The 12,132-nt window shown below is 58.0% G+C and overlaps 1 protein-coding gene across 7 annotated transcripts in view; it reads right to left on the reverse strand.

Annotated features, from left to right (window-relative positions):
• NFIC (nuclear factor I C) overlaps positions 1-12,132 on the reverse strand; it is a 157,979-nt gene that overhangs the window by 52,905 nt on the left and 92,942 nt on the right. For 6 of the 7 annotated variants that reach the window (XM_073324331.1, XM_073324334.1, XM_073324326.1 and 3 more), the window contains exons 3-5: positions 7,883-7,954; positions 828-902; positions 270-393 (exon numbers count right to left, since the gene is read on the reverse strand). In XM_073324331.1, the coding sequence (XP_073180432.1) occupies positions 270-393; positions 828-902; positions 7,883-7,954 (271 nt within the window). The remainder of the gene's footprint in view (positions 1-269; positions 394-827; positions 903-7,882; positions 7,955-12,132) is intronic. The other variant, XM_073324329.1, reaches the window with a different exon arrangement.

Below are 12,132 nucleotides of genomic sequence, written 5' to 3' on the forward strand. Positions count from 1 at the left end.
TGTGTGACTGGAGCGCCATGCGTGTCCCCGTGTGCGTGTACATGTCTGTACATCCGGGTCTCTGCGTGCATGGCAGAGCGCGTGTGCCCAGGAAGGTGCTTGCATGCATGTGACTAGGCATGCTGGCAGGCCCCGCATCTGGCTGAAGCAGGACTGAACCTGCCTTGCCCTTCCCACACCGTGCTGCACAGAGAAGGCCTAGAAAAGGCCCAGCCCAGCCCTCGCCTGGCCCTGCTGCCCCCAGAGCCCGTGCTGAGGCTGGTACGTACCCGCTGGAGGAGGTGCTGGGGAGCGTCCTTCTCATGCCAGTGCTCGAGGGGTTCAGATCATAGGCCAGATGACCCTGCAACTCACCCAGAGAGAAATTTGGCCCCGTGCCTGTCACCACTGGTGCTGTGGATCACAACATAGAGAGAGCCGCGTCAGGAGGGCTAATCAAACACCCAGCCTGGGGCAGGCACGTCCCGCTCGGTCAGAGCTCCCCTGGGCCTGCTGCTCCACGGGAAAGCTGCATTTGCTACCCACTCCTGGGGGGAAATTCACCCTGGCCATTATGCCAACTAGGACTGGTGCCCCCCACAGGGCTCAGGAACACAGCCATTGGCATGAGGCTGCCAGGCTGTGCCCAGACCTGCTCACCAAGCCCTGAGCCAAACTCCACGCAGTCTGCTCCCCTGGAGGGGCTGCGGGGGTGGAAGGGGAAGTGACTGGCTTTGCCTCACCCTGCAATGGCGTGTTTGTCAGCGCTAGGGAAAGTTCTGGGGCCCCACCGGCTTTCCTGCCTGCCGCCGTGCACATGCACCCCCAGCTGCCAGCCTGGTACTCACTTCGGGAGACCTGGATGAGCTCCGTGACGCTGAATACCCCTGACGTGACAAAGCTCTCCTGGAAGTCTGTTGTATCTGCCGCGGGGAGAGAGAGAGAGGTGAGAGGAGCAGAGAGACACGGCTCCGGGCACCCATCACTGGCACCAGAGTCGCCGCCATTCCCTCCCTGCGGCTCTAACTGGGGTGGGCTTCTGCCCCAGCCCTCCACCCATAACCCATCGTTTCGAGGACCTGCCTCTTTGCACAGCCGCCGGGGGCCACTGTTGCCCTGTAATGCGTCATGACGCCCCGCCGTAGTGACCGAGCAGCCTGGTGCCCAGGTCTCCGCAGATGGGGCGAGCTGGCTGGCTTGCTGGTCCCAGCCTTGCTCCTAGGAGCTGAGGCAGAGGCCTGCAGAAGGTCCAGGGCTCCCCTTCGCTAGGTCAGAGGCAAGGTCCTCAGGCTAGCTGAGCTGCCAGGTGCATTCCTGGCCCAGAGCAGCCTGGCCTGAGGTATTGCTGGCTCACTGAGTTAATTGCCCATCAATTAGCAGAGCCATGGGGCTGGGCTGTCTCCGGGTTTGGAGTGGGCCAGGGAGCCTTGTCACAATCCAGCCCAGGGGCCTAGATGCTGGAAGCCGTCGCTCTGCAGGGACCTAGGGGAGAGGAGCTCCTGGGTAGAGATGGCACCTCAGCTGCTGGCCGCATCTCTACAGAGAGGCCAGGGTGGGCAGGGCCGGAGATTCCCCCTCCCTCCTGCAGCATGTGCTGGGCATCGCTTCCCGGGGCTGCCAGCTCTCTAGAGCCCTGGCAAGGAAGAGATGCTGTAGCCACCCCAAGATGCAGGACCCCGGGGACCTCCCATGGTCTGCTTGGGCCAATGGCTGGAGCAGACATTCCAGCAGCCTAGCTTCTCCCATGTTGCATGCATTAAAGCCGCAATCTGCATCCTCGCCCAGCAGCTGCCAGCCCATGGGCCCCTGCCAAGTTCCCAAGTCAGCCCAGATCCTCTTGCCCAACGGGCACCAGAGCAGCATCGGCATGGCCCAGCCTGGCTCCTCCCCACCCTTTTCACTCCTTGTCAACAACCCTACCCTCTGAGCGCTGCCCGCTCCTGCCTGGGGCTCGGAGAGGGCGAGGGATCCCCAGCCCAGATCCCCAGGCGCTGGCTGTGAAATCTAATTTCCTATCTGTGTGACTCATGCTGGCTCCCACGTATTGCACCTGTGTGTCAGATATCCAGTAACTGACGTACATGTCATACTGACCTGACCCGCTTTCATGTCACACTCACATAGCTTAAAACCCCAACCCGTGGTGTGAAAGCAGCTCTAATTCTCTCCATGGGCTGGGTCATAAGTGCTCAGGGCGGCTGTAACTGTCTTGAAATTCTTAGCCAGAATGTTGCTTTAATCAGAGATACAACAGAGGCAGCTCAGGACTTGCCAGATTAGATCAGGGGCCCATCTAGCCTGGTATCCTGCCTCTAACAGCTGCTTCCGAGGAAGGGGCAAGAATCCCGCAGTGATGGGGTATCTGCCCCAGGCACAGGCCCCTCCTGGCCCCCATGGCTAGAAGTCAGCTCCTGCCCTGAAGCAGGAGGGTTCATTCTCCTTTCAAGCTCTTCTGCTTTTAAAACATTTACTCTGGATATTCTTGTTATGGCATGGGCACAGGACAGCAGGTAGTCCTGGCCTGGGTATGACTCAAGTCCCTTCACTTATTCCTAAATTAGTCAGCCGGGACCATTGTGGTCATCTCTTCTGAGCTCCTGCCCTAGTCCCTGAACTAATTCCTGGGGAACAAGCACAGAGCTGGGAGAACCCCCCCTCCCCACTTGATATAAAGATTTCCAGGGCTGAGAACCCCTCCACGGCCCCAGGCAAATTGTTCCAATGGTTAATTTGCCTCACTAAACAGTGCATCTTGTTTGTCATCTACGTTTGTCTAGCTTCAACTCCCAGCCACTGGCTTTCATTAGACCTTGCTCTGCTGGATTGAGGAGCCCTCGATTCTCAAATTCCTGCTCCCCATGCAGGTACTTACCATGTCACCCCTCACCCTTCTCTTTGCTAACCAGCTGGAGCGCCGAGAGTCTATCACTACAAGGCAGGTTTTCCAATCCTTTAGTCATTCTCAGGGCTCTTCTCTGAACCCTCCCCGATGATCAACATCTTCCTGAATTGTGAGCACCAGAACTGGACAAAGCCCAAGGGGCGGTCGCACCAGAGCCAAATCCAGAGATAAAAGAGCCTCCCTATTCCTACTTGAGATTCCCCTGTTTCTACGTCCAAGGATCACAGTAACCCAGAGCGAGCTCAACTGATTATTCACCATGACCCCAAAGTCCTGTTCAGAGGCACTGCTTCCCCAGGAGTACCCCAAAGAACTGTAGGGTTACGAGGGACCACAAGGGCCATCTAGTCTAACCCCTGCCAAGAGGCAGGATTTGCTGTGTCCAAGCCAGGTGGTTATCCAGCCTCCTTTCAAAACCCCCAGTGAAGGGGCTTCCACAACGTCCCGAGGCAGGTCTGGTCCACTGTCCTACTGTTCTTAGTGAGACAGACTCTAAATCTGCTCTGCCGTCGTTTGAACCCACTGCCTCTTCTCCTGCCCTGTGTGGCAAGAGAGAACGTTTCTCCATCTTCTTCATCACCTCCTGTAGCGGTGGCACGTGCTCTGAGTTCCTCCATGTGTGACTTTGCAGGTTGGCTCGTTGTGCCCAGCTCACCAGGCAAACTAGCCTGTTCTGTCTCCGAGACCTGTCAGCTTTGTTCTTCACCAACCTTTTTGTCATCTGCAAATTTTATCAGTGATGATTTTGATGTTCTTGTCAAGGTCGTTGATAAAAATGTTTAATACTGATCCCAGAACTGATCCCACAGGATTCCGCTAGAAGCACACTGACGATGCGTCCCCATTCAGTTACGTTCTGAGACCCATCAGTGAGCCAGTTTTTAGTCCATGTTATGGGCGCCGTGTTGATCTTGTATTGCTCTCGGTTTTTAATCAAAATATCCTAGAGTACCAAGCCAAAATGCCTTACACTATTACCTGTACCAACCAAACTTGTAATCTCTTCAAAGAAATCTATCAAGTTAGGGTGACAAAATTTGTGCCTCAGTTTCCCAATCTGTAAAGTGGGGACAGTGACACTGGCCTGTATTTGTATTTGGGGACTGACAAGTCCTGTCTCAAGGCTGGTGTATGCAGTTCTGAGCATGGGAATCATCAGGGCGGGCTCGGTAGAACAGCAGCTAACTGGCACAAAGGCGGCATGGTCTTGGGCTGAGGCTGTGGGTCTGGGTCTCAGAAGAGCACACAGTTCAGAGGTCTGACCCCAGTCCTTCTGCAGATCCCCTGCGTGACCAGGGGCAAGTCCCTTTGGCTCTCTGGGTCTCAGCTTCCTGTCTTTAAAATGGAGATTAAAACTCCTTCTTTTGTCTGAATAGACTTTAAACTCTTCTGGGCAGGGGCGGATTCGACTGTATGTTTGTGCAGCGCACAGCACAATGGTCTAGGGCTGGCACGCAGCTTGCCAGTGGGGGTGGCCTCCAGGTGCCACTTCTCAGTAACAACTGATGGCTTAACAGTCCTGGATACTTCCGTCCCCCAGCTGGCAGTCAAGCTCCTGCCCGCATGCCCTGGGGCTGGCACACTGGCAGAGCTGAACGCAGGGGCCTCCGGCACGTGGTGGGTGACTCTGAAAACCAAACCCAGCCACAGGAGTGACTCAGTGGAAAGCAGCTGCAGGTGGGAGATCCTGGCGCTCACAGTGAGACAGCAAAGTCAGTGAACGGGGGCAAACTGCGAACTTGCCAGCTTGAGATGCAGCCCCCATTCTGGTCACCTGATCCTACCACGGGCACCACCCCGCCCGTCTCCAGTTATCCTGCACCTGGAATCCCAGGGCATGCGCCCACTGTCCTGCAGCCCTCTGCCACAGGTCCACGCAAACACTCCGTTGGCCTCTCTGCAACGAGTCCGAGGATGGCTGTTATGCTGGGGAGCTGGGCTGAGGCCTGCCAAACTCATTCCACGCTCCACAGACCAGCTGATAAAAACTCTGGCTCCTGGCCAGCCAGGTCTGCGGTCTCCCTGTCGCTCAGCCCAGTCCCCTTACAGGGAAACTATTCAGCATCTGCCTGGAGCGTATGTCACCCCAGGCACTGAGGAGCCAAGCCCCTCCTGCAGCTTGGGTTTGCTGAGTCAGCACTTCTGCTGCAGGGGGCGAGAGTGTGGGGCGGTGCACAAGCAGCGATGGGCTCAGTCTGGGTCTCAGCATCACCGGCGGCTGAGAAGCTGCTGGCAGAAGCCGGAGGTGAAGGAGAAAGCCCTGGCTCAGCAGTTTCCTCTCCGTGGCGTTTTCCCATCTAGCAAAATCCAATCGCTTCCTTTCTGTTCCATCTCGGCGCCTCACCTTTCACCCCAGCACTTCCGGGCGCTGCTCTGGGGATGCCCTGGGCCAGCGGCAGCCAGGGATTTAGCTGGCGCAGGCTGGCTGGGAGCCCTCTCTCCCTGCTCTTCTGCCTCCGTCTTGTTGGCTCAGTCACACAGACGCAGCCGACCAAAATGTGCTTTTGTCAGTGACGTGGACAGCTGCTTTCTCTAAAACCATGCAGCCTAGTGGGGAGGCCCAGGCCTCAGGACACCTGGGTTCTCTTTCTGCCTCTACCACTGGCCTGCTTCTGGGCCTCTGGGTCCCCTTCCCACCCTTGGGGTGCCAGGCTGTCTCTCTTGGTGTCTGGGCAGCTCCTGGCAGTGGGGCCCTGATCTTTCTTGGGGGCCTCTAGGTGCCACTTAATACAAATAACAAGTAATATTTGTTGCAGGGGCCCAGCACATCCGTGGTGCGAACTCCGGGGTGTCGCTGTGGACACCCCTCCCTTGACATTACTAACAGATGAACCTCTCGGTGTTACCTCATCTGCAGAACCCAATTACCCTCCCCCCTCCCCCCCATCCTCCGGAAAGCGGCCTTCCTAGAGTGAAGGGTTAATATTCCTGCCTGGGTGGGGAAAGTTCTGCCCTCCATTAACATCCAGCTCTTCTATCTGTGCTCGTCTGACCCTCTCTCCAGCGCTACCCACCGCACCCAGCCCAGCCCCATCTCCCTGAGTTAATGGCCCGTGTTTGCAAATCCTTGCGCGAGTCTGAGCTCCGAGCTCGCTCCATGCAAAGGGATGTTTATTCTGACTCTGTGCCTGGGAGCTTGTGAATACGGGCGCCTGAGGGGGGTGCCTTAGTCCAGAGCCTCAGCCTGGCCTTCAGGCACAGAACCACTGGCTTGGGGTGCCCGCTGGAGAGGCCTGGATGCCCTCAGCATCTTCTTCATCGAGTGCTGGCAAGAGGGAACCATGAGCTCTTGAAAAGGCCCCAGCAGTTCTCAGGGGGAAGCACAAACATGACCCCTTGGGAGCACCTGGGCTTCGCCCTGCCCGCTCCTGGTCCTGCTGTGGGCTGCCTGATCTCCTTGGAAGAGCAGACACAACACTGGCCCCTGAAGGAGCAGGTGTCTGTGCTGCTGGCCGCTGCAATGCAAAACTCGGCTCAAATCTTCCCACTTCCATGGGGCTCGGCTGGACTGGGGCTCCCCAGCGCCCCCTGCGGCAGGAGTGAGATCCCGCCCGTGGGACTGCATTGGCCCAGGGTGGGCTGGGGCCCCCTGCGGCAGGAGTGAGATCCCGCCCGTGGGACTGCATTGGCCCAGGGTGGGCTGGGGCCCCCTGCGGCAGGAGTGAGATCCCGCCCGTGGGACTGCATTGGCCCAGGGTGGGCTGGGGCCCCCTGAGGCAGGAGTGAGATCCCGCCCGTGGGACTGCATTGGCCCAGGGTGGGCTGGGGCCCCCTGCGGCAGGAGTGAGATCCCGCCCGTGGGACTGCATTGGCCCAGGGTGGGCTGGGGCCCCCTGCGGCAGGAGTGAGATCCCGCCCGTGGGACTGCATTGGCCCAGGGTGGGCTGGGGCCCCCTGCGGCAGGAGTGAGATCCCGCCCGTGGGACTGCATTGGCCCAGGGTGGGCTGGGGCCCCCTGCGGCAGGAGTGAGAACCCGCCCGTGGGACTGCATTGGCCCAGGGTGGGCTGGGGCCCCCTGCGGCAGGAGTGAGATCCCGCCCGTGGGACTGCATTGGCCCAGGGTGGGCTGGGGCCCCCTGCGGCAGGAGTGAGGTCTGTTCAGCTGTTCCCCAGGTGGGGAGCGCTGTGGCAAAGAGCCTGGGACAGCTGTGTGATTCTCTCTGTGCCCCTCAGGACCCCCCACACCCGCTCTGGGAGAAGCGGCCTGGGTGGTACTTTGACAAGAGAGCCTGGCATAGCATGCACGAGCGCTGTACAAGCTTCCCATGTCCAGCTCTGCCAATGCCCCATGCCCCTGGTTTGCAGCCCCTCCACTGTTCTGGTGCTGGGTCCCCCCCCAGCTCTGCAATGGCCCTAAATTCCCATCACCCCCACAATGCTCCAGTCCAGGGCTCCCCCAACAGCCCTGCTGCTGCCCCTCAGTCCCACCCCACAGCCCCTCCTCTGTCCCAGCCCCGGCCTCTTCTGAGCAGAAACCTGCCTCCCTCAAAGCACCCCAGAATGATGGGGCAGCCCCCACTAATCCTGAGATGTAACAGCTAACTAACCGGGGGCTCTTGTCCTTTGCCTTCAGGCTGCAGAGGTGTCAGGTCTTCCAGCTTTTCTCCACAGCCACAAGGGTGAGAAACGTCCCTGGGGTATTTTTTAAACCAAAGCTGAGATTCTCCCATAAGCACCTGACCTCAGGCGCTGGGGCTTTAAGAAACGCCTCCTCCCTCTCCTCTGTTCTCAGGCCTCGCTGTGCAGAGATTTTCCACCAGGGGACACTAGGCTGTGAGAGCCCCAAAGTCATCACTCTTGTGGCCAGCGAGAGGCCTGGCCCCTGGGTTTGCAGAGGGTGAATGGGGAGGGTGTCAACTGCCTCAGTACCCGAATGGCTTCTTTCCCTGCCCCGAAGGGGTTCTGAGAGCGAGCTTTAAATAGGGTCTACATGCGAGACCTACCCTCCCACAAGCTGGCAAGAGAGGGGTGAGGGGACCCCCCGCCCAGTGCTGACTTACCCAATGTGATCGGTTTGCTGTCCTCCTGGTCCGAGCCGATCCCTGTCCTCGGACTGCTGCTTTGCTCTGAATCTGAAAGGAAAAGCCAGGCATGAGGCTCTGCAACCCAGCACCCCCTCGCCAGCCCCGTTCCCCCCATCCTGACCCCACACCAGGCCCCTAGGCCCCGCTCTGAGCAGCGCCCCCTGCTGGCAGCGACCAGCCCGCTTCCCCCAGCCCGCTCTCAGGATGGCAGGGGCAAGTCTGCCTTGGCCACAAGATGCCCATGTCCCGTGTGGGGCTGCCCCACGCAGAAAGAGGATGCAGTGCTGAGGCTGCTGGGCGCATAGACCCTGCGCTTCTGCCCTGCTCCCAGCCTGAGGCAGTCACAGGGGGACGCCCCAACTCCTGGCCTGGACCAAGCAGCCACAGAAGGAGCTGGGGGCTGCATTAGAGTGGGGAGCGCTGGGTCGAGCCTGCCCTAGATGGCCCAACAGCCCCCATCTCCCCCAAAGGGTGGTGGAGTGAGGCGGGTGCTCACTGGCTCCGGCGGAGTCACCCACCCTGGTTCTCATCTGCCCCAGGCAGATGGTAATAGCCCCCATGAGCTGTGACTCGCAGGTGTAGGAATAGGAGCTGGGAGCGGCTGGGCTCCGGACCAGCCCTTGTCAGTGGTTGGACCCTGTCTTAGTGACCTTGTCGCATTCCCCGCAGCGCCCCCTGTTGGCTGGAAACTGATTTGAGTATTTCCTCACAGTATCCCTAGAGGATCCCTTTGATAGTGAAAGGAAAACCTCCTCCTGCTAATAGAAGGGGTAGGGAGTAATTGCAGCCACCACTGGGCTGGAGCACAGCAATAATTGAATACTGGACAGCAACGCTGCACGTGGCTCACTCATGGCACACTGGAATGCAGCCACCTCTGGGGTGGAACACGGCAACCATGTAACAGTGCACAGGAATGCTGTGCAAGAGGTTAGGACAGGAAGTGGAGCAGAATGCTGCATTCAAATCAAACTGCGGGAGGAGTGGGGGGGGAATTGTAAAGGTTGAGGGAGTGAAGAAAGAAAGAAAGAAAGAAAGAAAGAAAGAAAGAAAGAAAGAAAGAAAGAAAGAAAGAAAGAAAGAAAGAAAGAAAGAAAGACCTCTCCCTCCTCCCCTCTAGTGACCATGACCAAGCAGGCCTCTGGTTCCCCTGGCAACAGACAAACACTAATGGCTGCTTTATGTAATATCATTTGTGCTGTAATGGCCCCTGCGTGGTCTGCGCTCACTAACCAGAGGTCACTTTGCTGTTCCCATACAATGATTAATGGGCTGCCGTGCCCCACGGAGCCTCCTGCCCTCACCGCTGCCTGCCCGCCGCCAGTAATGGAGGAAGCGCCCAACCTCAGAACCGATGGCGCCATGAAACAGCCCTGGGTTCCTCTGCTGTGGCTGCAGCCCCCTCGCCAGGCAGCCCTGCACACTGATACAAAGCACCGCCCGGCCTGCCCACTGCACCTGGCTCTGGAACAGCTGCTCCCTGCCACCCGGGCCCTGGCCAGCCTTCCCCAGGGCAATGCCACATCCTGGCATGCTCGGGGCAGTAGGTGCCATGGGGGGCTCAGAGCAAGCTAGCCAGGGGCAAGCTAGCCAGAGCTGTGGGAGGGCCAGGGGTGATCACCTGCCCCAGGGGTTGTGGCAGAGTCTCAGTGGGTTCAGGGAGCCATCCTGGAGCTCCCAGACCGTGTTCAAGGCAACGTGATTTCCTTGCTATGGTGTCATGGGGCTGTGACATCAGTCATGGAGTGCCACCACGGGCGAGCCCGGCACCAGGGTGGGTCCCATCTGGGGAATCTGAGACAGGACTGGCCAGGCCTGAGCAGGCGGCATGGAGACTAGGTACACTGGTGGCAGAAGTGGGCCCCGGGAGGGGAAGGTAATGGAGACACAGCCTCAGGCTGTGTGCTGGCTGCCTCCTCAAACCAAGCATGGTTGACCTGGGCCAGCAGAGAGATGGGAGACCTCCAGGCCAACCCAGGGGAGGTGATCTGATACGTCCCATCGCGGTTCCTGGGGCACCCATTAGCCACCACACCCGTCAGAGCTGGCAGGGTGCTGGACGCTCCCACCCCCAAGCCAGGCTACGGATATAGGATGCACAGCCAGACTAGACAGCAGCAGTATTGGCTTCCTACCCAGCAATTCCCCTGCCCTCAAGAGTCCCCCTTTGCACATTTAGCCCCTGCGTTTTCAGCTCAGCCTCTGCCCTCCCCTAGGCGTGGGGCTGATCCTGGTCTCCACACACTCACCCGATGGCTGGGCGTTCCCCACGCCAGCCCAGTGGCCCCATGCTGACACCCCTCCAAGTCAGGTGCTTGGCATTGCTGAATGCTCCCCGCCCTGCTCAAACTTGGGGCTTCCAGCCACGTGCCCTCTGCTCCTCTGCGGGCGCTTGCCCATCTCTCTGTCCTGCTGCCTGGCTGAGCAGTGCCGCCTTGGCAAGTGCCCAGCGCAGCTCTCTGCAGGGGGCAGTCCAGAGTGAGGGTCTGTAGCCAGGGCGCTGTTCGGGGCCGGACTGCCGTAACGTGCTGAGCACCTGGCGTGCGCCAGACACCACAATCCGGCCCCACGATGGGCCAACTCACAGGACGGGACTTGTTAAAGGTTCAGGTGTGACGATGAACTTCTCCGCCCCCAGGGGCCAGGCCTTGGAAGGGGAACCTCCTTCCTGGGGGCCCTGTGACTCCCAGACCTTTTCACGATTCCTTCTGTCGTTCTTTCCCTCCCACCTCTACCCTTGATATGGAACTCAGTGTGATACTCAGCGCTACACCCATTGCTGTGCCCATTGCATATACCCCATGCTACACCAAATGCAATACCCATTGCTCTATTCAATGCATATACCCATTCCATATACTGCGCACTGCCCCAAACTCTATACCCAGTGTGTGTACCCAGCATTACACCCATCACTATACCCAACATTGTACCCATCACATATAGCCAGCGTTACACCTGTCCCATCCACCCAGTGCTATATTCATCACATATGCACAGGGCATATACCCATCCCATATACCCAGCATTAGACCCATTGCATGTATGTACTGCCTGTACCAGCATTGTGTCCCTCACATAGACCTGTCACATACGCCCAACATTTCTGCGCCAGACCCCCAACAGGAGCAGCATCAGTGGTTTTTGGTCATCTGCCACTCTGCCAGTCCCTGCAGCTTTCACAGCCAGTTCACGTTGCTGCTTGAACCTTTACCACATCTCCCTTGATTGTGAGGAGGGACGGGCCTCACCGCGGGCGTTTTAGAATCATGGAATCATAGAATCTCAGGGTTGGAAGGGACCTCAGGGGGTCATCTAGTCCTACCCCCTGCTCAAAGCAGGACCAATCCCCAACTAAATCATCCCAGCCAGGGCTTTGTCAAGCCTGACCTTAAAAACTTCAAAGGAAGGAGATTCCACCACCTCCCTAGGTAACACATTCCAGTGCTTCACCACCCTCCTAGTGAAAAAGTTTTTCCTAATATCCAATCTAAACCTCCCCCACTGCAACTTGAGACCTTTACTCCTTGTTCTGTCATCTGCTACCACTGAGAACAGTCTAGATCCATCCTCTTTGGAACCCCCTTTCAAGCAGCTATCAAATCCCCCCTCATTCTTCTCTTCCACAGACTAACAATCCCAGTTCCCTCAGCCTCTCCTCATAACTCATGTGTTCCAGTCCCCTAATCAATTTTGTTGCCCTCCGCTGGACTCGCTCCAATTTTTCCACATCCTCCTTGTAGTGTGGGGCCCAAAACTGGACACAGTACTCCAGATGAGGCCTCACTAATGTCGAATAGAGGGGAATGATCACGTCCCTCGATCTGCTGGCAATGCCCCTACTTATACAGCCCAAAATGCCATTGGCCTTCTTGGCAACAAGGGCACATTGTTGACTCATATCCAGCTTCTCGTCCACTGTAACCCCTAGGTCCTTTTCTGCAGAACTGCTGCCTAGCCACTCGGTCCCTAGTCTGTAGCGGTGCATGGGATTCTTCCGTCCTAAGTGCAGGACTCTGCGCTTGTCCTTGTTGAGCCTCATCAGATTTCTTTTGGAGCAATCTCATTTGTCTAGATCCCTCTGTATCCTGTCCCTACCCTCCAGCATATCTACCTCTCCTCCAAGTTTAGTGTCATCTGCAAACTTGCTGAGGGTGCAATCCACACCATCCTCCAGATTATTTATGAAGATATTGAACAAAACCGGTCCCAGGACTGACCCTTGG

Source organism: Lepidochelys kempii, chromosome 25, assembly GCF_965140265.1.
Source record: "Lepidochelys kempii isolate rLepKem1 chromosome 25, rLepKem1.hap2, whole genome shotgun sequence".
Taxonomy (NCBI): domain Eukaryota; kingdom Metazoa; phylum Chordata; order Testudines; family Cheloniidae; genus Lepidochelys; species Lepidochelys kempii.